The following is a 26,429-nucleotide window of genomic DNA, read 5'->3' on the forward strand; positions in this document are numbered from 1 at the left end:
GTTGCAGTACCTCTGCAACAGCTTTCATCTGCCAGCCAGTTTTCTCATTTTTATGACACTGCGTGAACGTGCAAAGGTTTTAATTAGGCCGTCCCCAGACAGGCCCAGAGGCAGAACCAGCGCCACTCAGTCTGTCTCTCTCTCTCCTCCCTCTCTCTCTCCTTCTCTCTCTCCTCCCTCTCTCTCTGTGACTGACTGTATACATACCTCTCTCTGACTGATCACTCTTTCTCTCTCTCGCTCTCTCAGCACAACAGGCCTCTCTACTCGTTTGAGGACAACTCTGACTATGTGTATGATGTCATGTGGTCTCCAGTCCACCCCGCCCTGTTTGCCTCCGTGGACGGTATGGGCCGCCTGGACCTGTGGAACCTCAACAACGACACAGAGGTCAGCGTGTGTGTGTATCTGTGCGTGAGTGTGTCTGTGTGTGTTCTTGTTGCGCTGCAGCTGAACCACAGACCAGCCCTCCTCTGTGTGTGTGCGTCAGTGTGTGTGTGAGTGTGTGTTCTTGTCCTACTCTGTGTGTGTGTGTGTCCCTCAACCTCCGCCGTAAATCCGTCAGCTGACGACTCCTCCACCAATCTCCTCCCTCTCCCCCACCCTCCTCACTCCCCCACACCCCCCTCTTCTCCCTCCCTCCACCCCCCCACCCTCCTCTCCTCAAATGCATGCCCCCACACACACACACACACTCTCTGGTGTTGTGGCACCACTGGCTGTCAGAGTCAGAGTTAAGGTTAGGGTTAGGGGGGGTCAGGATTGTCTTCCTCTCATCCGTCTCATTCACCAGATGAAAGATCTGCCCCCCCCCTAGCCCCCTCCCCTGTTACCACAGACATCCCCCCCCAGCCCCCCCCCCGTTACCACGGACACCCCCCCGTTACCAAGGACACCGTCCCCGGCCCCGCCCTCTCTAATTATACACGTGCCTGGTGAGTAGTGTTCCTCTGTGTCCCTCCACACCAGCTTTCATCCCTCTGTCCCTCCCCCCTCTCACACCCCACCGCTGAAAGACAACTGCTCTGCAAATCCCAATTATGTACAAATATAGTCCCTCCCTCCCCCTTCCCCAAAATGGTTTAGTCTGCAGAACAGTTAATATCAGCATGGCCATGATCATGTCCAATGGCCCAGTGCACAGACATGGTATCTGACACACACACACATTGTAGTCTGGTGGAGGACCATTTCATGAAGAATGGACTGACTGCTCCAACAATGTGCTTTATATGAAACTTGGTCGCACACACACACACACACGCACACGCACACAGAAGCAGGGTCTTTCTCCCACACACATCATCCATTGTTATGGACATATTAAACACGATCTCATAACGACATTAATGTGAACAGCACAGCATGCCTGGTTCTCATTTCCCTCCTTACACACACACACACACACACACAGACAGACACACAGACACACACACACACACAGTCTCTCACACACACTTTCTCACACACACTCACTCCCACACACACATCCAGTTTCTACTGGTGGAAGCTAGCAGACTATTAGCAGACAGTGTGTGTTTGGCGTATCTGTGTGGAAGCTAGCATATTAGCCGGCTTGCGGCCAAGGCTTCTGTCTCCTGGTGTCAGACAACCCTGTCTGTCACGAGCCAAGATGCTGAGCTTCCACAACCACACTCCGACACGCAGTCACATGACAGGAAACCATGGCTTTAACCCATCCCGGGACGTTACTGAAAACTGGAACTGGCACTGTGCAACTGCGTTAGGAACGACATTCGTGTAAAAGCATTTAAGGCCCCGAAAAAAGGTACAATTATCTTTGAATCCCACGTAGGCCTTCATCTGTACTCAATCACGGAGTGGGCTAGCGGCTGTATTGTTTTAATGGATGCACCGAAGGGTTTTATGAAGATTTATGTAACTCATTACAGATAGTTTCACGTGGAGCTGAGCAGACAGACTTGTTCCTCTGGCTGCGATGGTTGGGAGTGTGTTCCCATTCCTGAACAAGGGCTTGCCGTCCACATTCACATAGTCACTATTAAATCCTGAAGAGATGCTGGCCCGCCAGGTTCTCACGGTTTCCGGTGCTATTTAACCATCTAATAGACGTAGCGATGTTTACGAATATACGGCTTGACGTTTCTTGACCCCTACATTTAGGCTACTGTTACATAAGATATAGGCCGACATAAACTCTACAGTTGAACAAAATATAATCTTTATCCACCGTTAGCTAACGTATTAACCCTCTCCAGGTGCCCACAGCGAGCGTGACCATCGAAGGAGCGTCGGCCCTCAACCGGGTCCGCTGGTCAGCGGGTGGGAAGGAGGTGGCCGTGGGCGACTCGGAGGGCCGTGTCTGGGTCTACGATGCTGGAGAGGTACGGTACCAAACCTTACACAGGACGGTGATATTGTTAACCGTTAGCACATGCTAGCAACTCTTTAGTTTGTTTAGTTTCTCTTCCTCGTTGTACTGAAACTTGCATTTTGGGAGAAGCATTGTTGTAGCTTAGCGTCAGCATGCTACCTTGTGTGTGTGTGGGGTAAACATTTCCAAGCCAGAACTATTTTCTTTTTGGCGTATTTTTTTAAATCTCATTTTCCGTTTTACTGGCCTCCATACAGAGACGCTAGCCGCACCACAAAGTGGCCAGCCTGCCTGCTGGAGAGCTGTTTGGGTCGTGGCCTCGCTGGGGGCGACATAGGCTAGGCTAATTTGAGCATCTCTGTGGTGTGGTGAGCAGAAGGAGGCAGGAGGACCGTGTGGCCTCGGGGTTGGTGGTTGCTAATTAAGAGTCATCAGTTTGTCTGTGAAGTTGGAGTTTTGCGGGTGGAGGTTGTATTTACTAGACAGTCACATTAAAGGGACCCCAGAATCAAAAAGAAATGTTCCTCTTACCTGTAGTGCTGTTTTATCCACCTACATTGTTTTATGACTTGACGAGTTTTGGAGATACTGGTCGTAGAGATGTCTGTCTTCTCTCGAATATTATTGAAGAAATAATTGTGAAGTACTGATACCAGAAAAATCTAGTTAAACAGTACTCTTACTTCCCATTTCAGCAACAGTGTAATCACAGTGTGATGATAGTGTAATAAGTGTAATAACAGTGTAATGACAGTGTAATCAGAGTGCGAATTATACAATGATAATCGGGGGGGGGGGGGGGTGTCAACTTCTTCTCCAGGGCTTAAAGTAAAATTTACGATTACAGGTAAGAACGATATATAAATGTATCGACCCCCCCGACCTGTCGTTTTTGACTCCTGTGGGGGGGTCTAGGTTGTAATTAGGGGGGTCAAACCCCCCCCAAGACCCCCACAATTCAAACCCTGATACTATCCCCTTTGGTCATTTCATCCAAAACACACATGCTAACCCCTTTGGTCATTTACCCCAAAACACACATGCTAACCCCTTTGGTCATTTACCCCAAAACACACATGCTAACCCCTTTGGTAATTTCCCCAAAACACACAAGCTAATCCCTTTGGTCATTTTCCCCAAAACACACACACTAACCCCTTTTGTCATTTTATCCAAAACACACATGCTAACCCCTTTGGTCATTTACCCCAAAACACACATGCTAACCCCTTTGGTAATTTTATCCAAAACACACATACTAACCCCTTTGGTCATTTACCCCAAAACACACATGCTAACCCCTTTGGTCATTTTATCCAAAACACACATGCTAACCCCTTTGGTCATTTCATCCAAAACACACATGCTAACCCCTTTGATCATTTCATCCAAAACACACATGCTAACCCCTTTGGTCATTTCATCCAAAACACACATACTAACCCCTTTGATCATTTCATCCAAAACACACATGCTAACCCCTTTGGTCATTTACCCCAAAACACACATACTAACCCCTTTGGTCATTTACCCCAAAACACACATGCTAACCCCTTTGGTCATTTACCCCAAAACACACATGCTAACCCCTTTGGTCATTTTCCCCAAAACACACACACTAACCCCTTTGGTCATTTACCCCAAAACACACATGCTAACCCCTTTGGTCATTTACCCCAAAACACACATGCTAACCCCTTTGGTCATTTCATCCAAAACACACATGCTAACCCCTTTGGTCATTTCATCCAAAACACACATGCTAACCCCTTTGATCATTTCATCCAAAACACACATGCTAACCCCTTTGGTCATTTCATCCAAAACACACATGCTAACCCCTTTGGTCATTTCATCCAAAACACACATACTAACCCCTTTGATCATTTCATCCAAAACACACATGCTAACCCCTTTGGTCATTTACCCCAAAACACACATACTAACCCCTTTGGTCATTTACCCCAAAACACACATGCTAACCCCTTTGGTCATTTACCCCAAAACACACATGCTAACCCCTTTGGTCATTTTCCCCAAAACACACACACTAACCCCTTTTGTCATTTTATCCAAAACACACATGCTAACCCGTTTGGTCATTTCATCCAAACACACATGCTAACCCCTTTGGTCATTTTCCCCAAAACACACATACTAACCCCTTTGGTCATTTTATCCAAACACACATACTAACCCATTTGGTCATTTTATCCAAACACACATACTAACCCATTTGGTCATTTACCCCAAAACACACATGCTAACCCCTTTGATCATTTTATCCAAAACACACATGCTAACCCCTTTGGTCATTTTATCCAATCACACATGCTAACCCCTTTGGTCATTTTATCCAAACACACATACTATGTCAGAGTCTGGAGCATCCCACCTGGTCATGAATTATAGAGCACCAATTAAATCCGGATTAAATAAAGACTTTTACATTGTATAACCTCGTACCTGTGTTCTTTAAGGTTCTGACGTTCCTGGCAGAATTTCCTGCTTCAATAAACCGGACCCGTTGTAAAAGCATTGATTTGGCACCGGTATCATACCCTAGTAATAAGTGTAAAAACTGTGTAAAAAGTGTAATAACAACATGTAATAACAGTGTAACAACAGTGTATAACAGGTGAAAAATGAATCCTTTTTTAAACCGACAATTTCGAACATCTCCCTCAGATATGGCCATGGGCCAAAAATAAATATTGAAGTAAAGTCAGGAGGGAGTCAGGAGGGAGTCAGGTGGCTGAGCGGTTAGGGAATCGGGCTAGTAATCCGAAAGTTTCCAGTTCGATTCCCGGTCATGCCAACTGATGTGTGTCCTTGGGCAAGGCACTTCACCCTACTTGCCTCGGGGGAATGTCCCTGTACTTACTGTAAGTCGCTCTGGATAAGAGAGTCTGCTAAATGACTAAATGTAAATGTAAAGTACCGATACCAGAAATATCACGTGTTTTACAGCTTGCAGTGCCCCATAGCGAGGACTGGGCACGCTTCGCCCGCACGCTGGCCGAGATCCATGCCAACCGAGCCGATGGCGAGGAGGAGGGGCCTGGGGAGCTGGCGGCATAGGATTGGCTGGATCAAGATCAGCTGGCCCACCAATCACCATCAGGTACAGTGGATCCCAGCCCATCAGAGGTCTCCCCACGTTGGTTGTGTGAATATCGAGCCTCCTGCCTCCACTCTCGTAAGACTTCATCATGATGCTGCAGTGAGCTCATGGACTGTTCTGACTCTCACACGGTGTATTTAAGGATTCCATGTCGCTGTGTGCTCTGGCAAGAATGTGCTTTCTTGTAACTGTAAATCCTATGTTTATGATTCTCATGAGACTTGTATTAATACGTTTATGCATTTATTTATTTGAGGTATTTAATGAGGGTGTGTTAAGATACATGATCTTTCGTGAGCAGGGTCCGTGGAATACCTTATTCAGCTCCTCTTGATTGTGTCATTTCTCTTCAACTGTGTGTGCATGCAACACATTCGGGACAAGATACTGGATGTAAGCGACAGTCGTCTTGCATACTGTACTTATTGTGTGGTGTGTTGCATCAGCTTCACACCTGTAACAGTGGCGGTGAGGTGGTGTTGCAGGTGGTGCTGTGGGAGCCACATATGGCTGTTTAAGTGATGTCTGCTTTGTCAAATATACTGTAATTACTGAAAGAAAGTATTTATCGTTTGATGTACTGTCACTAAAGTAGATTTGATGATGTTGTTTATCTTAAATGTACATGAGTTGCTATGCGTAGTCATAGTGTTAGTAAGCTGTGAGGCCTGGTGAAGGTGGTGAGATCTCCCGTTCTCAGTACATTCCTTCCTGCGTCCCCTTGCTCAGTGAGTCCACTCCTGCTTTCAGTCCTGTATTAACACACTGCAGCAACTAAGGTACATTCTAGACCAGGGGCCTCCGACCCTGTTCCTGGACAGCTACCTGCCTGTACGTTTTTTTCTTCAGCCACACTTATTTGACCTGATTCAACACTAGTTACCTGATCAACTAGATAATTATTAGAATCAGGTGTGCCAGATTAGCAGTGAATTATCCAGGACCAGGGTTCGAGACGCCTGTTTTAGACGGTGTTGCCATATTGTAATCCAGTGCTTGCTGTTCTTCTGACATATTCACTATTAAACCAGAACTAATCACTGAACTGCTGGTGTTCCTGGTGTTGGGATTATTTTACCCTCTAATAGACGTAGCAAAGTCTACGAATTTGGATACACATGTCGAGACAATAAATAAAACTCCACCACACTTTTTATACTAACATAAATATATCTCTTTATATTGCTGCCATACTTATTGCAAGGCACAAATATAACACACTTTTATAAACATTCTATATTCACTCTGTACACATTCAATAAAGACTTCTCTGACATTGATGCTATTAAAAAACATTCAGCACCATCTGCTAGCCTTCTGCTGTGTTCACAGTTACAGACATGTATTCATCACAGTAGGTTTCTCCTACACTAGGCCGTAGACACTGAGGAGGTACCATGGTAACAGTGACAAAAGTACACATTTTAGAGTGTACAGTTACCTCAAGAAGGATTTATATGAAAATGTGTCCTTTTTCTCATACTGCACAGATAACATTGTGATGCATAGTCAATAGCCAGGCAAACTGACCATGTTTAAGTGATGTGTCAGGATGGATGTGCCAAGCTGATCTGACTGGTGGATGACTGCGTAGAACCAGTTAGCATTAAATAGGTTAGCATACAGCCAGTTTGCATGAAGGGTAATAGGGCAAGGATTATAGCCTCTGCCAGCCCTCTTGCATAGTGCATAGTGTACTATAAATAAATGCTACACTTCAGAATATAACTTAAAATATGAAAATCTTTGATTTTCACCTCACCATAGAGGTTTCTTTTCAGAAAACTAAAAGAGCTAACCAGAATTAGTTTCCAAACTGTTACTGTCGAAACAGTACTCGTGAGAATAATCAATGTGTTCTATATTTCACATATCAACTATCAATATTTGTCTTAGAGGTACATTCTACTATTGTGCTCGTCTCTCCCTGTGGAGCACAGGGGTGTAGAGGTCCGTCCTCTATCCTGCCCCCTACAGGAGGGTAGAGAGGGGGCGGGAATCAGGTTCAGGGGGGAGACTGGGGGAGGTTTAGGGGGTGGATGTTCAGAGGGGAGAGGGGGAGATTCAGGGGGGAGATGGGGAGGTGGGAGAGGTTGGGGCTTCTGCCTGCACCCGGTATCGGGGGAGGTGGAGTCCAAATTTGCTCTCGATGCCAGCGAACGTGGCCACAGCCAGCTTGAACCCTCCGATGTGGTCTGGGTTGGGCGCCGGCAGGCTGATCCGAGACCTGGGAGTCGGCTCCGAGCCAGAGGGCTTTCTGTGGTGAGAGGAGGGTGGGGGAGAGAGGAGGGTGAGGGAGAGAGGAGGGTGGGGGAGAGAGGAGGGGGTTGGGGGAGGGGGAGAGAGGAGGGGGGAGAGAGGAGGGATGGGAAAGAGAAGAGGGGATGTAGGGATGGGAGGGGGGAGAGGAGGAGAGCGGGAAGGAGGGAGAGAGGAGATGGGGGTAGGAGGGAAGGAGGAGATGGAAGGAGGGGGAAGGAGGAGATCGAGGGAGATGGGGGGAGGAAGGAGAGAGAGAAGAGAAATCAGTGTGTGAAGATAATGAAGGTACGGAGCCAGCAGAAGGGAGAGGAGGTTTCTATCAAACAACGTCCACCACAAAAATAAACATCTTAATCGAATAATAAAAACTGGGAGAGGACGATGTTTTTTCCTGAAAAGCAGTCGAACCAGAAATAAATGAATACTGTACCCCACAATGGTTTCATAGTCCTTCCTGTGATATATGTCCAATATGAACAACAGGCTCTGTATTTCAGCCCTGTTCTAAAAACCACCGGATCTTCATCCAAGTCTGAACCATGACCGACTGTTAGCAACATACTGAACTTTTCTATATTGTGTTATAGAGTGTGTGTCTAAGAAAAACAAAAAAACTCTCAAAAGAGTCACAGAAAGGAAAGTATAGCAAGCTCTGGAAGGGGAAATTATCTAATTTCAACCCAAAAGGCACAAAAGAGCTAAAGTCAAACGGATTTCGTCTCCGCCGCCTGGGTTTGAACAAATGTCACCTCCATCGTTGTAAAGTGCAGGTTTGGAGCCGACAGCTGATGTACTTTCAAATTATTTTGGCCTCGTGGCATTTCTCTTTTCTCCCTCCGCCACCGGTAAGAGCCGGCTAGCTGGTTGTGTAGGGCACGCTTTTAAAAGGAGAATGTTTGCTCTCCTTCTAGCCTTATAAAGGCAACAATGACAGGAACGAAGCTGAAAATCTCAATTTAAAATCCTCAGATTTTAAAGATCAGATCCACAGATCGGAGGGCTGTACATGTATAGGGACATTTCACTGGCATTTTCTGAATCCCGTTTTTCATTTGAATTGGGCTTTCAGCGGCTACAAAGCTAGCTAGGCAACCTACAGTAACTATTTCAGACATAAAAACAAAAAATAAATTTTATGAAAGATATTCTACATATGTTGAGCTACATTTCTAGACACAATAAGTTATACTACGTGTATATATAAACACGCTCATACTTTAGAGTTCAGAGTAGCCAAGGCCTTCAGGTAAACCAGACTGAACTCACGTTCCGCCGAAGTCCACATAAAACCACCTCTGCAGCAGCTCGTAGGTCACCAAGGTAACGCCGAACTGTGGAGAGGAGCGGAACACGCGAGCTGCAAAAGAACAGTCATTAGACAGAGTTACCATCAGAACACAGGTTCGGTGTAAAAATCCCAGTGTGAGCTCTTACCCTCCTAGGAATAAATGTATCAATTTATTTTTTTGGTCCGGACCTAGAGAACCGAACTACCAGTGTGAGACTTTAGCGACCATAGCGACATAAGCGACCTTAGCGTCATTAGCGACTTTAGCGACCTTAGCGTCATTAGCGACTTTAGCGACCTTAGCAACGTCATCAGCGTACGTCTCACCTCCGGCTCCCTTCCAGAAGGCCCGTGGCCCCTCCTCCCTCAGAATCTTCCAGAAGCAGTCCACCAGGCCATAGTAGGTGGTCTGGCCTGCGCGCGCGGCCACCTGCAACCTGGTCTTGATGACATCAGCCGGGGTGACCAGGGAGGCGGCAGGCATGCCTGGGGAGGTCACACACAACACACACACAAAGAGAGGTCACACACACACAGAGAGGGTGAGTGGTTGATTTTAAAGAGTCCCATTTTCCCAGCAGTCTCCAGTATGTGGTTATATATGAATCTGTTCTGGCTTAGGGTGCTTCGTATCATGACTTTAATTTAACCGGAATCGGACCCTGGCTACTGCTGAGTCCAGCCTGTAACAGCCCTGAATGTTTTTTCTTTCTTCAAAATCAGTCACAGCGATTCAACAACAGCCCAGTGACATCAGCAGAGCGTCCCACCTCGACGCAGAGCTGGCAGAGGGGGCTGGAGGAACCAATACGACGCAGAGCTGGCAGAGGGGGCTGGAGGAACCAATACGACGCAGCGCTTGGCAGAGGGGGCTGGAGGAACCAATACGACGAAGCTAATTCTAGATCTCCTCGTCTTCTTCCTCTCCTCGGTCTCCCTGCGAGTGTTCAGACAATGCTGCGTTAATGAGGCCCGCTCCCCTCATCCCGCTCCGCGCAGACCGGCCACACCAGGGTCCCTCTCCAGCCTCTTCAGCTCTGAATGGCCTCAATCATCAATACAGCCGCCCTATTACCATCACCTGCCTCTTCACCGGGCCACCGCTAGCGTTACGCCTGGGACACATGGGCTGCGTAGCGCCTGGAAGCACTTGGAAGCACAGCCTTTTTTCTTTCGGCGCCCATGTTATCAAATTGGACCGACCACACTGGCTGCGAAGCGCTGCGATCGTTTTTGGCAGCTGGTCGAATGTTTCAGCAAGACGCTTGCGAATTCGGCTGCAGGATGATAGAATTCACCATATTATAGGATATATTTGGATAAACAAACATGTTATTACGATTTTACTTTGTTAGTTGTGGGCTATAGCCTATCACTTAACACCCAACTTTACTACACTGGTAACAAACAGCCAACCATGTGTTTACCCCGATAAAAACTATATCCGATCAATTCTCACAATTTAAACATTAAAAATAAAACATCTTGATTGTTGATTGTCAAGCCAACATATTTGTCCATTCTCTCTAAACAGTGTGTTTAAGAGTGAGATAGACAATCTTTCATAGACCCCAATAAAACAGAAGAAACACTGAAACCCATAGGCTACCTCACAAACCAACTCAGAAATTTGGGAAGATTGACGACACAAAGTTAATCATAGAAGTTGAGAAGTAGCCTAGTCCTACAATCATGTATTTTACAAAGACTTTGTCAACAAAAAGCCAAATGTTGCCACGTTATGTTGGGATGCTGTTGCGACGGTTGTTGTAGCAACAAGTTGCCTAAATATAGCCTATGCCATGTTTATGTACGGGGTCAGCTTTACATGTGAAAAGGAAAGCTCAGAGAAGGTGAAAGGCTCGTAGCCGATTGTGGCGCTTCGCGGCACTTTGGAGCCAGTGTGTCCCAGGCGTTAGGGTTAGAGCCTTCCAACCACTCCCTCCCTCCCTCCCTCTCTCCCTCTCTCTCTCAACCGACTGAGATCTGCTACCCTGAATGGGACTGAACCACCTGCCCAGTCCTTCAACAGAAAGAAGAGCAAGGGAAGAGGAGCTCAAAGACATCTATTTATACAAACAGAACGGAGACACCCTTAATACAAGGCTGTCTCGTGCAGCACACAGCCCTTTACATCAAGTTGTTATTAGCTCACAGAGTAAGCAGAGCTGCAAATGTGTCTTGTTTAACCTGGCTGCCTTTCCTCCAGCCACAAGCAGACAGAGAGTCGGGATGGGATCAGCTACAAGACCAGGGTTCGGAGGGTCGGCTTGGCCGGTAACTCTGGTGTAAACCGAGCGCGTAATTCAATTTCCTGCGCCGACTGTAAAGTGCTAATTGCCAAAACAGCGTGACCGCAGATCAACGTGGAAAGGAGTGATAAAGTGCCGTGAGCGAAAGGCAAAAAATGTATAATCATTATATTTTTTATGTCTAAACCATTGCTTGCCAGTCTGGAGAATAATATGCAGAATGAGACGGAGACAGCGAAGAAAGGAAGTGGATCTGAGTTTAAATGACTTTTCCGTTTAGTGCCATGCAAGGTTGGTCTAAGCCGAGGAGACGAACTAGCAACCAGCACATCCCTCAGGATGTTGAATAAATATTCATTTTTATTCCGTGCCATTCCAAACCAGACTGGCTTGGCTTGGACTCTCCTTTTAAACACTATGTTTTCTTTAGGATACAAAAAAGAAGCCACTTCAAATTCTAACGTCAAAACTGCCGTGTCCAGATCATATTTTTCACGTACGCAAGAGGCGAAGAGAGAGCTGTTAAACCGCCGATCCAGCCGACTAATGTTTTCCTTCGAGGTTTCTTCTGTTTTCAGATCTGTGACCGGTCCCTCATGATCTAGCAGGGATCACGTTTAACACTGCCAGCTCTCCTGCTCCTCTGGATTAGCAATGGAAACGCTCCCTGCCTGTCTGGCAGACAGGAGTGTAGTGGGCTCTGGTTCCAAACCCCAGGCCTGATCACTGAGGAGCCTTATTAGGGACGACCGCCCTGCAGACTGTGGTTGCTGCTTCCAGGGCCCCGGGCCTTCAGGGTTGATGCAAGACCTGGAGACTGCAGACTAAGAACTCTGCAGAACCTAGAACCTGGAGGCTGCGGAACGCAGAACATGGAGACTGCAAAAGAGGACTCTGCAGAACCTTGGACCTGGAGGCTACGGAACGCAGAACTTGGAGACTGCAGAAGCTAGACCCTGCAGAAGCTAGACCCTGCAGAACGTAGGTGGCATCCTACCTGCCAGCGCCCCAGCCAGTAGCATCTTCCCAGGCCCTATCCTGCCGTCCTCGTCGCTCATGCCAGCCTTGAGGTGAGCATAGCAGGGGAAGTAGATGGCAGAGAAGGGGATGTCCCGCAGGAAACAGGCTTTGGCTCCCTGGGGGGGGGGGGGGGCAAAGGAGGGACAGGACGGAGAGAGAGAGAAGAAACAGAGAGATCAAGAGATGGAGAAGCTGTTACGGAAAAATGCAGGAAAAGTTGAAACATTTCAATGATGAGGAGGGATGGAAAAATACGGATTTGGTAATCGACCAAAAAACCTCTTCCCGTCTCCTACCACAGATTTTCCGTTCTTCCCACTCTCTCCCCTGGGACACCGTACCATGAGTACACACCACAGCTGTACTTCATACTTTTTCAATGAAGGAAAAGCACTACTTTACAGAGTTTAGTCTTCAGTCTTTCAGTGAAACCCCACGTCAACATGGCAGGTTTCTGTGTGAAAGATGCAGCAGAGAACAGGGGCCCTCAGCCCTCCTGGTTCCACTCTCGTTACACGCGCCCCTCTTTCTCAGCACCAGGCAACACAGACGAAAGACAAGAAAAAGAGAGAAACCAGAGGAGGGAAGCTGGAGAGGGAGAGAAAGTGAAAGAGAGAGAGGAGGGTAGGGTAGGAGGGGGGAGGGAAGGAAGATTGGACTTGTCTGTCACTGTAAACAAAAGGCCATCTTCAAGCAGATTGAGTTTCCCATCCGCCCGCCCTGTCGCCTGGCTGTCGTCCAGGCTGGGAGAGGAAGTTTTCTCCCGTCAACAGGCCACGTTTACCGCCTGGATAAATCCTCTGCTGGACTGGCTTCATTTTACTCCTCCAGGTTAATCCTTCCACTTATACACACACTGAACACAAACACTCACACGTCATATTGATACTTGCTGTGACTCTCCTTCCTCAAGCTGTGGTTATTTCCCTACCTGGCTAATCTAGCAGGAAATGACATCATCCATGTGGTGAACTGCGTCAGGTTGAAGGAGCTTCGGCTCCCCTGTCTAAGCCTGTCTCTGGGCCTGATGTTCGGGTCCTGGGGCAGGATCTGGCCTGTACTGTTGGCCCGTGTATGAGACCGCCAGGGGTGTTTATCAAATCAAATCCTATTCATATAGAGCTTACAGCAGTGTCACAGAGGGCTTCACATACGGCCGTGGAACTGAACCTAAACCCTCAAGCAAGACATGGACACACTCCCAGGATAACTGAGATTTTTTTTTTTTATCAAGTTTAGTGTGGGATCCCTTATTTATGACTTTGTTCATGAGTACACTGCAGTGTTATTGATATATCTAAATCTCTTCAACATATCCATCAGGGCGGCTCATGTGATATCCTCTGAGTTGCGGTTCCCCCGGTAGCCAGAGGTGGTGCTGGTGGGCCAGTTTTCCAGCGGAGGAGCTGGGAGTAGGAGAGGCTGAGAGGCAGGATAATTACCCTGACAAAGGCTGCTCTGTGCTGGGCTCAGCCCTGAGGAGCCAGGGCGTCTGGGACCAGCAGGCTGGAGCTCGTCTCCAGCTCTCAATACGCATTGTCTCCTCAGCACAGGATACACACACACACACGGGGCGGGGCACCCCCACACTATGACACACTAGTGTACTGTAGTCACACACACACACACACACACACACACACACACAGGTAGACAGATTGATAGACAAACAATAGTAATCACGGGAGGCACCAGATCCACACATGTAACCAAGACATGCTATACAGACACATACTATACACACACTATACACACACGTAAGCAAAGACAAGCAGGCAGACAGACAGGCAGACAGACAGACAGACAGGCAGACAGACCGACTCAGACAAGGCACCAGGTTAAGTATTCTCATGCACACACAAAGACTTTTACACACACACACACACACACACACACACATAGGCATCCAAGTCTGGGTCACATGACTCATCATAATCATCGCAATCATCGCAAGGACCAATCACAGCTCTTTAAAAGGGTTTTCAGAATCCCAGTCATCGATCAGGGCTCCTTATTCATCTCCAAACCACACCATCAGGAGTCTGAACACACAGAGGCTGGTCCCTCCAGGCTGGGGCTGGGTTAACAATACTACCATGGCCTTTGTTAGGGTCCCCTTGATTTCTCATTCCTTACACTAACATGGGCCTGAGGGTCACCTCAATTCAAATAAACTTTATTTAAACCCCTGGGGTTGTGCTCCGATTCAGTTGCTAATGCTAGCTACCTGCTTGTCAGCAGGAGAGAGTCTGGCTCAGGAGCCATTAGCATCCCAATCACAACAACACTAATGGAGTGTGTATGCGAGTGTGTGTGTGTATGTGTGCGGGTGTGTGTGTGTATGTGATGGGGATGGGTTCTGTCCAAACTGAGGTGGTAGGTGGTCAGAATGAGCTCTACTGTAATAATATTTGGTGCCCGGCACTGAGGTGTGGGGTGCGTAATATTATATCATACTAATATTTTGACGTAAGGCACTGTAACCCCCGCTTTGTGAAAAATGGCAATTACAGCAATTAGGGTTAAGTGTAGCTTATGATGAATTGTCCCTCTTTGGTGTTCGACTGAGACCCAAGCTGAGGGGAGCCAACAGCCATCCTATCAGGAAGCAGGTCTGAGGACAGCTGAACACCTTCAGGACACTAACATCGATTTCCTGTACAGCCAGGAAGTTGTCATGATTGAGAGATGGGTCAGCGACTACCATGTCCACGGTACATCACCGTGCAGTAACATGCGTGTACAGTAAGTGTGTGTGTACAGACCTTATAGAGCCCCAGGAAGCCCAGGTCTCTGATGACAGACAGGGCGCTGACACGAGGGCCAGTGGTGATCTCTCCTGCTACCTGCAGACGGATCTTCACGATCTCCAGAGGGTTGGTGAAGATCACCTGGGATCCTCCCGCCTGGACACACGCGCACACACACACGCACACAGGCATGCACAAACAGGCATGCACACACACAGGAGAGAAGAGGGATTAGTTTCAGGGTATTGTATAGATGCTGATGCAAAGTGTTTTCTCGTATAAACACACACACAGTGTAGGTACGTAACCAAAACCATTAAGACACACTCTTCTGTCAGGTGGCATCACCGTAGCAACAAGTCACCTGCATCAGACAGAGGCGCAGTCACACTGTTTCACAACCAGCAGTGATGAGATACTCCAACAGGGGGGCTTGGCTTCAAGTCTTCCTATTGAAACAGTCCGGGGACCCAGATTTGTGTGTGTGTGAAAGTGTGTGTGTGAGAGTGTGTGTGACAGTGTGTGTGTGAGATTGTGTCTGAGAGTGTTTATGTGTGTGAGTGTGTGTGAGAGTGTCTTGTCCAGGGTGCAGGTGAGCCTGGTTACTCTCTCTCCATCTCTGCTTTCTTCTTCTTCTGTCCCTCTCTCCTGCTCCTCCTACTGTCTTTTTCTTCTTCTTCATTTTGTAGTCTCTCTCACTTTGTATCCCTTTTATTTCCCTCTCTCTCGATCCACTCTCCCTTGTTGCCGTTGGTTACCGCGGCTGCATTCAGAAGGCGGTGCAATTAGATAGAAATCGGTTTCCATGGAGTCCTTCTCTGCTCAAATGGGGCCTGTTCTGTTTGTTGTTTCTCCTTTCCCTCCCTCCCCTCCTTTCCCTCCCTCCCCTCCTTTCCCTCCCTCCCCCATCTCTGAATGTAGGACTGTGTGTACAGCTGACTATCTTACAGGACGCATCAAACACACGTCCAGTATGCAGAATAGTGAGGGTCTGGTCGCCACTTTAAAAGCATTAGAGCACAGATCCAGATCACCTAGTTGAAGGCCTTGCAGTTGTGTGCATGCGTTTGTGTGTGCAGGTGTGTGTGTGCAGGTATGTGTGTGCAGGTATGTGTGTGTGCAGGTGTGTGTGTTTGTGTTGTCCTAAGATAAAGAGAGGGAGCCAGGAAACAGTGGGTTGCTGCTCACTGCACTTTTCATGATCCTTCATGCTATTTGGTAACTAACAGCTTAATGGGGAAGTATTGCCCCATCAGTGAGGTGGGATACACGGGGAATTAGAGGTGCTTCAGACAACTTATGTAGTTGTATTATTAAGGGATAACTAATGAGACGTTTGGACATGGGAGCAGCCAGACCCTGATGCTTCCCCAAGGACACGTCGGCATTATATACAGATATCCTGTATATCATATATATATATATACAGTACATAAACTGTATATATGTAGATCAGCCAGCGATCCACAGATAGAAAACATAGACAGTAGAGGAATAGACAGAGAGAGGGAGAGAATGAGAGAGAGAGACAAAGAGACAGACAGGTGTGACTGCAGAGAGGCAGAGAGAGACAGAGAGAGAGACGGAGAGAGAGACAGAGAGAGAGAGACGGAGAGAGAGAGACAGAGAGACGGAGAGAGAGAGACAGAGAGACAGAGAGGGAGAGACAGATCAAGAGACAGGTGTGACTGCAGAGAGACAGGGTGAGCAGTAGGATGATGTTAGCAGGTAATTACAAGGCAAGCTGATCCCCCAGGCTCCTCATACACGCTTCAGCACTCTGGGGGGGGGGGGGGGGGGGGGGGGGGTGAGTGTGTGTGCATGTGAGTGTGTGTGTGTGTAGACCCCTCAACCACACTTTCACGTAAGCGACTTGCGTGTCTGCATACGCACACGCCTCTACACGCCTCCGCACACGCAGACACACACACACAGACAACCTCAGGCGGTATACTTTGGAAAGACAAACAATAGCTTAGCGGCAGGACTAAATATTAGCCACCCTCCATTAATACCTTCGAACACTTGCAAAAACGCCAGGAGACTTGCTAGGCATCCATTATGCACACACACGTACGTACCTGTGTGTGTGTGTAGACGGAGTGTTAAACGTTCTGATAAATCTTTTAACAATTTACAGTGGAGCTGAATCACCCCCCCCGTCACAAAGGCTTGGAGAGCCCCCCATGCATATCAGAGTCCTTTACAGAGACTAAGTGCTTCAGTACAGCAGGACTAAGGACAAAGCTTCCTGTATGTGTCTCCCTGCCGCTCCTCTGAGGTCCTGGGTCGCTTCTGAGGAACCAGCTCCTGAAACCAGGACCAGGGCCAGCAGATAAGCATCCAGCCAGATTCAACAGAGCATGCCGGTCTTAGCAAATAATCATTACAACCTGGCAACACTCACTGGTGGAGCTTTGTGTTGAGGCTGCGGGGGAGGGGGGGGGAGAGGAGAGGGGAGGAAGGGAGCGGAGGGGGAGGTGGGGGGAGAGGAGAGGGGAGGAAGGGAGCGGAGGGGGAGGTGGGGGGAGAGGAGAGGGGAGGAAGGGAGCGGAGGGGGAGGTGGGGGGAGAGGAGAGGGGAGGAAGGGAGGGGGAGGTGGGGGGAGAGGAGAGGGGAGGAAGGGAGGGGGAGGTGGGGGGAGAGGAGAGGGGAGGAAGGGAGCGGAGGGGGAGAGGAGAGGGGAGGAAGGGAGGGGAGAATGGGAGGGAGGTGAGGAGGAGAGAAGGGAGAGTGGAGGGGAGAGGAGGCCAAGGAGAGCAAGAGATCCAGGCCTATTTTATCTGACCCTAAAAGCTCTTACAGAATGTCAGTCTCCTACCTCTCTCTCCTCTCCTTCTCTCCCTCTTCCTGTCCTCCTAAACGTCCGGGTCTCTGGTCGCCAAGGGCCAACCAACACTCTCCCAGCCTCCTGATATAAACACACCTCCTGCTGCTGCTCCTGAACACTCCCTCAACAGGTCGCGTGTGCTTACAGAATAACTTAGCTTGGGCACTAATACTCACTGTGCGTGCGTGTGCATGAGACTGTGAGTGAGTGCGTGCGTGCGTAAGAGTGTGTGTGAGAATGTGTGTGTGAGTGTCAGTGTGTGTGTGTCTGTGAGAGTGTGTGTGTGATAAAAGCCAAGCTGCGCGCCAGCACTAACACCAGGAGAGCAGCCAGGATGAAAGCAGCTGTCAGAACGACTCAGAGGAGGAAAGATCCATCTATCCTCACTCCCCTGCACTCCTCCATTTACTCTCCTCCTCCCTCCCCCCACCTCCCTCTCCTCTCACACACTCATCTGTGTGTGTGTGTGCCCCATACAGCAGAACAAACGCCACTAATATTCACCACCACTTTCTGATCTGAAATATAAAAATTGTGTTACACACCATACCTCATCAAATACCCAAACACACACACACACCCATTTTTATTACTCATCCGCACTATTCGATCACACATGGACACACACACACGCAGGCAGGCAAGGAGGGAGGCCATGGTGGACGTAGTTAATGACTTGTGGATGGTTAAATGCTGTGCTTTGGTGCTCAGCATTAAACCAGGTCTGGGGGAGAAAGAGTGCCTTTCATAGAGAGGAGCTCAGGGGGAGGGGGGGGGGGACAGGTCAGTGATCAAACACACGATGGGGCGGGGGAGGGGAGGGGGAGGAGGGGGGATCAGGTAGCAACCCTGTCTCCATCCCGAGTGTGTGTGTGTGTGTGTGTGAGTCTTCAAATCCCCAGATCTCAGAGCAGAGCTTAGGACATGTTGGGTCAACAAACAGCAAACTTCACTCAGACCAGAACCTTACCAGGACCAGACCAGGACCAAGACCAGTCCAGACCAGAACAAGGACCAGGAACAGACCAGAACAGGACCAGCCCAGGACAAGGACCAAGACCAGGACCAGAACCTTACCAGGACCAGGACCAGCCCAGGACAAGGACCAGACCCTTACCAGGACCAGGACCAGTCCAGACCAGGACCAAGACCAGTCCAGATCAGGACCAGTCCAGACTGTAGCCAGTTCCAGAGAGGGGGGGTGGGGGGTGAGAGTGTTTGAGAGTGTGTGAGTGCACGTACATGTGAGTGTGTGTGTTTGTGCGGTGTGAGAGAGCGTGAGTAAGTGAGTGTGTGTGAGATACTTACACATGCTCCAGACAGTATCTCAGCAGGAAGAGGAACACTTCCATCCTTCTGCCTGGCCTTCCCTCTGACAAAGTCATTCACCTAGGAACCAATCAGAACGCTCCTTACAGAGAGAGTCATTCACCTAGGAACCAATCAGACAGCTCCTGTCTCTTACAAAGAGACAGGAGCTGTACTGAACTCATGTCTTCCTGCAGCATCACACCACTTCAGCATCATCATGACTGACACACAAACCAAACACATGGAGTGTGTGTGCCTGTGTGTGTGTGTGTGTGAGAGTGCCTGTGTGTGAGAGTGTGTGAGAGAATGTGTGTGTGTGTTACTTACTGTCAGCTTTATGGCTTTCTCCGGGGCGACGCCCAGTAGCTGTGGTACCAGGCCTGTCATTAGAACACACACACACACGTAAACAAATACACATTCACTTACAGTAGGCCTGTGCCCCCTATGAACATCAGGGAATCAACTGAGTAGCAGTGAAACAAGGGGTGGAAAAACACACACACACACACACAGAAACACACACACGTGTCCTGAAATAGAAAAACATGGAACCAAATAAAACACCCTGACCAGAAGTTTACAAAGCCCTCAATTACAACCCGAGGAGTTCCAGCCGGGTAAAAATAAACGAAATAATCAAACTCAAATGCAACAAGCCCCTACCCCGACCACCCAGCCACCTCCAGTCACAAACAAACTCAACCGTTCAGTGTGTGTGTGTGTGTGTGTGTGTTTATAGAGGCATAAAGGACTAGCAAAAGCCCCCTCACACAGGAGAACAAACATATCACCACGCAGGCTGCTGGATGGACTGGGACTCACAAACAGAAGTGTTAATGTTGGTGCAGGGGGCCAGGGGGGCCTGGGGGGCAGCGGGCCAGGGGGGCAGCGGGCCAGGGGGGCAGCGGGCCAGGGGGGACGTATTGATTTGGTACTAGATCTGCCTGAGCTCCTGTAAAAGTCAGGGTCTTTATCCTTGGTGTTTTGTTTACGAGTGGTTTCCGTGGCGATGCCTGCCTGCCTGCCTGTCTGCCAGCCTGCATAATGGCTTGGTCTGTCTGTCTGTCTCACCTGCCAATCATAATTCCAGACCGTTCTAAGAGGAAGCCCACCCTACATTCCAAACAACCTGATCTTCCATTGTCCTACAACCCCTTCCCCCCTCCCTCCCCTCCCCCAATCTGGCCAGGTAGCTATTATGGGATGGTTGGTATGAGACAGGGACGCGCCGGTATTGTGTCAGAGGGACTGCAGGTATGTGGCTTTGCATGGCTTTTGTATTGTCCCCCCTCCCTCTCCTGTTCCCCCCCCCCCCCCCTTTAATCTCTTCAAAGCAGCCAGGTCAGGGAGAATGTGAACCCATACGCCCCCCCATCTTCCTCCTCTCCTCTCTTCTCCTCCCTCTCCTCTCCTCCCTCTCTCCTCCCTCTCCTCTCTTCCCCTCTCCTCCCTCTCCTCTCTTCCCCTCTCCTCTCTTCTCCTCCCTCTCCTCTCTTCCCCTCTCCTCCCTCTCCTCTCTTCCCCTCTCCTCTCTTCTCCTCCCTCTCCTCTCTTCCCCTCTCCTCCCTCTCCTCTCTTCCCCTCTCTTCCCCTCTCCTCCCTCTCCTCTCTTCCCCTCTCCTCCGCCCTCTTCCTGCTCTCCTTTAGGGATGATTTCTGATCTTTAAGACCCTGAGATACAGACCTTTCTAGCTGCTAACACTTGTACCTCTATAATGTGTGTGTATGCGTGAGTATGTCACTGTGTGTATGTATGCGTGCTCTCTGACCTCTGTAGAGGCCGAACACTCCTTCGTAGCGCACCACCTTCCTGAAGCAGTCGATGCTGTTCTTGTACATGAGCTCTCCCACCAGAGAGCCGGTGGTGCGCTGGTTCTGCATGCGAGTCTTCACCAGGTCGATGGGGTAGACCGCTGTAGCTCCCACAGCTGGAGGGGGGATAGATTGTGTCTTGTAACTGCTCACATTTAAGAAGGTGTCAAACCTTCTGCCAACCTTATACAGAACCACTCTGAAAGGAGGAGGTGACTGGACACACACCTACACACACATACCTACACACACATACCTACACACCCACACCTACACACACACCTATACACTCCCCCACACAAACACAAAGTGACAGCTTTAATTAAAAGGGGATGGTCTTTGGGGCGCTACCTCCAAATTAACCTGTCTCCCTTGGGTGGGGTGGGAGGAAGGGGACACAGGGAGGGGGGCGGGGGTCCTAGAGCCAAACACAAGACCCCCCTCACCCCCAACTCCTCTGATCAGTCAGACGCACAAAGAACTCCCCTCAGTATCCTCCCAGGGGGGGGAGGGGAGGAGGGGAGGAGGGGGAGGGGAGGGGAGGAGGGAAGAGCGCTCCAGCCTGCAGCAGAAGAGATGAGGAGAGCCTTTGTCCTCCTCCCCTCCCTTCTTTTCTTACTAGGAAAAGGTGGGGAGGGGGGGGGGGCAGGTCAGGGGGCAGGTGAGTGCAACTGGGGAGGGGCAGGGGTGTAGGTTTGGGGCAGGTAGGGAGCAGTAAGGGGGCAGTAAGAGGGCAGGTAGGGCTGTGACTTGGTGAGACCTACTCACCTCCTGCCACTGAGCCCAGGGTGAACCTGTAGGCCGACTCAGCCACCTGGACCAGAACCGTACGAGAAGAGCCCCCGCCTGACTGCTGCACCCGTCAGGAGGTGGGAGAGAGAGCGGGAGAAAAGACAGAGACAGATACATGGGTGAATGTTTAGACAACAAACCCATATTCACATCAGTACCACCGGGAAGAGAGTGAATTCATTCAATCACAATCATCCAGAAATAATCCTCAAGCTCAGAGGGTTAGTGCTTCCACATCCCTGCCAGCCCTCGGCCAGGTAGGACACCACCAGGTAGGAGCCCACCAGGTAGGAGCCCACCATGTAGGACAACACCAGGTAGGAGCCCACCAGGTAGGACACCACCAGATAGGACACCACCAGATAGGACACCACCAGGTAGGAGCCCACCAGGTAGGAGCCCACCAGGTAGGAGCCAACCAGGTAGGAGCCCACCAGGTAGGACACCACCAGGTAGGACACCACCAGGTAGGAGCCCACCACATTCCCACCAGTCAAGAGGAGGCGGCTGCAAACTGTGTTAGAGACAGCCAGAGGTAGCCATGGGAACCTTTACCTCCTGTCCTCCTCACCAGCTAGCTGTGGTCTGGTCTGCCCAGCCATGGCCACTCATCCCTGGGAAGGGAAAGGTTCAGGAAGGGGGGTGGTTTTGGAGGGCGTGGAGGGGGACTCCACCTGTCAGAGCCATACTTAACCCCCCCCCCCCCCACACACACACACACACTCCACCGCCAATCACCATGTTAGCGTTCGGTACCCTGTGACCCAGAGAGACTCCACCCCTCCTCACCCTCCCCCCAGGCCCTGGGGCTGTGGAGACTGGAACGAGGAGAGAGGGAGAAGGAATGTGTGTGAGTTTGTGTGTGTGTGAATGAGTGATTGAGAGGGTGGAAAGAAAGAAAGAGAGGAAGAGAGAGAGAGAGAGCAAAGACAGGAGAAAGGAAGAGAGAGAGAAGAGAGAGAAAAAGAGAGAAAAATAAGGAAAGAGAGGGAGAAAGACGGATCTGGCCGGCAGCCCTTGAGGCCAGACCACAGCCCAAAAGCGTCTCATTGTGGTGGGACTGGCGTCTGTAGCCGGGAACCCTGCTCTGGCCCTGCCTGCTCCGGCCCTGCCTGCTCCGGCCCTGCCTGCTCCGGCCCTGCCTGCTCCGGCCCTGCCTGCTCCGGCCCTGCCTGCTCCGGCCCTGCCTGCGCCGGCCCTGCCTGCGCCGGCCCTGCCTGCGCCGGCCCAGCCTGCCGGCTCACCGGACTAACGCCAAGCACCATGTAGGCTGATGCCTCACCACAGCAGCTTGGGTTTGAATCCTGCCCAAGCCCTTTACTGCATGTCATCCTCTGTCTCTCTCTCTCTTTGTCTCTTTCTCTCTCTCTCTGTCTGTCTGTCTCTCTCTCTCTGTCTGTCTCTCTCTGTCTGTCTCTCTCTCTGTCTGTCTCTCTCTTTGTCTCTTTCTCTCTACGCAAGGTTCCTGTCCTCTCCAGACTCACTATCTATGTCAGAAATAAGTCAATCAAGGCAGAAATGCCACCCCAAAAAATGGCTGCTGCAAATATGTCAACAAGCCTTCATTTCCTGGTGGCGCCCTGTGTGCGTACCTGCCTCTGGACCTCTGCCAGGTGGAAGGGAAGGGCTCCTTCCTGCAGCGGAGCGATCTTCTTTATGTCGACCAGACCCACACGACTGGGGAGGGGGGAGGATGAAGACATGGTTGTAGTTAGTCGGGGGAGGAGGAGGAAAGAGAGGGAGGGGTGAGGAGGGAGGGAGGGGGGAGGGAGGCTGGCTGCTTTTGAGACACTTATTTCTGCAGCTTATAGTTTCACCTCTGCCTCAGACTTTCTCCTTGGACTTCCACATCAAACAGTCTGATGGTTTGATATCTGATCTGGAGAGCCCCTGCTCCTTCTCCCTGTCTCTGTCCTCTTCCTTCTTCACCTTCTCCTTCTTCACCTCCTCTTCCTCCCCATCCCTCTCCTCCCCATCTTCCTCCTCCTCATCCCTCTCCTCCTTCTCCATATCCTAATAGTACAGGGAACATTGGTTCCATGTCCATAACCCTTCCACATTACATCTCAGGGATGTTCCCAGGCTTCCCAGATCACTGAACCCCCTCCCCCTCCCTCCCCTCTCAGATTATTGGAGCAATTATCTCCCCCATCTCCAATCAGAGCTGAGGAGGACTATTAAAGTATCTTGTTGCCCTCCAGAAATAATAATCAGGTACTCGGCCCCAGTGAGCCAGACAGAGTTTAGTCCTGGTACAGTTACAGTACCCTGGGTGGGTACCTCTGGGTCAGGGGTGCTGGGGTACCCCCTGCTCTGGGTCAGGGGTGCTGGTACAGGGCTAGGAGGGGTGAAGGGGAAAGGGAGGGGAGTCAGGTGTGGGAAAGTGTTTGAGCCCCTCAGGAAAGAACAGGCCTGGGGTAGACGGCGCTAACGTCATTCCCACACAAGGCTTTGTGTGTGTGTGTGTGTGTCTGTGTCTGTGTGTGTGTGTACTTTAATACTGAGAGAACACTCTCTATTCAAACTAGCAGCCTGGAGGGCCATGATGACTCATCTTGCACTGTGTGTGTGTGTGAGACTCACCCCCTGGGCTCAGACAGGTCGGCCAGCTGGAACAGGATGTCCACCTCCATGGGAGTGACCTGACCGAACCTCTGAGCCGCCATGATGAACTCCTCTGTCAACCAGGGGACACCATCCACCAGAGAGAGAGAGGAAGAGAGAGAGAGAGATGAAGAGAGAGAGGGAGAGAGGAAGAGAGAAAGGGAGAGAGGAAGAGAGAGGGAGAGGAAGAGAGAAAGGGAGAGAGGAAGAGAGAGAGAGAGGAAGAGAGAGAGAGAGATGAAGAGAGAGAGGGAGAGAGGAAGAGAGAAAGGGAGAGAGGAAGAGAGAGGGAGAGGAAGAGAGAAAGGGAGAGAGGAAGAGAGAGGGAGAGGAAGAGAGAGAGGAAGAGAGAGAGATGAAGAGAGAGGAAGAGAGAGAGATGAAGAAAGAAAGGGAGAGAGGAAGAGAGAAAGGGAGAGAGGAAGAGAGGAAGAGAGAGAGGAAGAGAGAGAGATGAAGAGAGAAGAAGAGAGAGAGATGATGAGAGAGAAAGAGAGAGAGAGGTGGAGTTCTGCATGCACCAGTCCCATAGGAAAGGCCTGATGACTACGGCCCAGACCAGCCCCGCCCACCCGGACCAGCCCCGCCCGCCCACCCGGACCAGCCCCGCCCACCCGGACCAGCCCCGCCCACCCAGACCATCCCCAGAGGGAACCGCCCCGGGTTAGGGTTAGACCCGGCCCACACCCCCGATAACATCCAGATCCCATCACAGCCAGACCCAGAGACCACGAACCATGACCTTGGGGGAAGGGGGGTAGCTCAGTGCTAGAGCATTTGGTTGCAGTTCAAGAAGTCTAAGGTTCGACTCCCTCCCAACAAACACACTGTACGTCGCTTCAGATTCAAGCTAAACGAACACATTAGGTTGGAGGACAGAGTGTGTCTAGAGGGGTCGGCTGGTGGGAGAACTAGGTCTGAGGAGAGATGAAGACGAGACACACACACACACCCGCCACCTACGCTGCTAGGCATTGTGGGTAACTGTAAATGTGTCCGCTGGGACTGGTTCAGACCGGCCAGTCACATCCCACAGGAGGAGCTAACAAAAACAATCATGAAGCAAGTAAACACACTGTGTGTGTGTGTGTGTGAGTGTGTCCATGTGTGTACCTTTAGTGACTTCCACGTCTTTGCGGTTTCCCGCCAGTGTGGTGTAGATCTTCCTAATGAGCTCCATGTTGTTGAGCAGAGAGTTGAAGCCATTAAAGTATGCGAAGCTGACCTGGTGAGATGTACTGCCCCCGGCAACCTGGGGGGAGGTGGGGGGGGGGGGAGAAAGGGAAAGAATGGGCGAGGGGATTATGTTCAGCTCTGAGGAAGAGCATTTTACTTTTGAAGACATTTACATTTAGTCATTTAGCAGACGCTCTTATCCAGAGCGACTTACAGTAAGTACAGGGACATTCCCCCGAGGCAAGTAGGGTGAAGTGCCTTGCCCAAGGACACAACGTCATTTTTCACGGCCGGGAATCTAACTGGCAACCTTCATATTACTAGCCCGACTCCCTCACCGCTAAGCCACCTGACTCCCTCCCTCCCTGAAGAGCTCACCAGGTTCATATCTCCAGCCCTGCACGTCGCTTAGGATGAAAGCGTCTCAACACATTATTATTTACAAACATGTTATTATTCACAAACACATTCCTAGCACTTGACTACACGAGGGAAAGGCCAGAAAGGGGAAGGGCCAAAAAAGAATAAGGGTTTCAGAGACACTCCCATTCCCCTGCTCCCCTGTTCCCATAACCACACTCAGAAACAACCACACACAGAAACTGCAAACAGAGCAGCTCACACGTCGATCCTGCCAAGCAGAGACACGCCGTACAGACTGTCCCAGACACAACCACGCTCAGCCACCACGTTCAGCCACCACGTTCAGCCACCACGTTCAGCCACCACGTTCAGCCACCACGTTCAGCCACCACGCTCAGCCACCACGCTCAGCCACCACGTTCAGCCGCCACGCTCAGCCGCCACGCTCAGCCACCACGTTCAGCCACCACGCTCAGCCACCACGCT

General features: G+C 50.2%; 2 protein-coding genes across 2 annotated transcripts in view; one reads left to right on the forward strand and one right to left on the reverse strand.

Moving 5' to 3' along the window:
• Positions 1-6,512, forward strand: part of dync1i1a (dynein cytoplasmic 1 intermediate chain 1a) — a 35,554-nt gene extending 29,042 nt beyond the window's left edge. Inside the window, exons 17-19 of the mRNA XM_067255371.1 lie at positions 250-390; positions 2,241-2,366; positions 5,327-6,512. Coding sequence (XP_067111472.1) covers positions 250-390; positions 2,241-2,366; positions 5,327-5,437 — 378 coding nt within the window. The 3' untranslated portion in view covers positions 5,438-6,512. The remainder of the gene's footprint in view (positions 1-249; positions 391-2,240; positions 2,367-5,326) is intronic.
• Positions 6,513-7,544: 1,032 nt separating this feature from the next.
• LOC136962546 (electrogenic aspartate/glutamate antiporter SLC25A13, mitochondrial) overlaps positions 7,545-26,429 on the reverse strand; it is a 34,874-nt gene continuing 15,989 nt past the window's right edge. The window contains exons 7-18 of the mRNA XM_067256339.1: positions 25,518-25,656; positions 24,384-24,477; positions 23,393-23,477; positions 21,777-21,861; positions 20,966-21,124; positions 19,521-19,573; positions 19,191-19,271; positions 15,068-15,208; positions 12,280-12,418; positions 9,358-9,516; positions 9,009-9,099; positions 7,545-7,737 (exon numbers count right to left, since the gene is read on the reverse strand). Coding sequence (XP_067112440.1) covers positions 7,545-7,737; positions 9,009-9,099; positions 9,358-9,516; positions 12,280-12,418; positions 15,068-15,208; positions 19,191-19,271; positions 19,521-19,573; positions 20,966-21,124; positions 21,777-21,861; positions 23,393-23,477; positions 24,384-24,477; positions 25,518-25,656 — 1,419 coding nt within the window. The remainder of the gene's footprint in view (positions 7,738-9,008; positions 9,100-9,357; positions 9,517-12,279; positions 12,419-15,067; positions 15,209-19,190; positions 19,272-19,520; positions 19,574-20,965; positions 21,125-21,776; positions 21,862-23,392; positions 23,478-24,383; positions 24,478-25,517; positions 25,657-26,429) is intronic.

Source organism: Osmerus mordax, chromosome 18 (assembly GCF_038355195.1).
Source record: "Osmerus mordax isolate fOsmMor3 chromosome 18, fOsmMor3.pri, whole genome shotgun sequence".
Lineage (NCBI taxonomy): Eukaryota > Metazoa > Chordata > Actinopteri > Osmeriformes > Osmeridae > Osmerus > Osmerus mordax.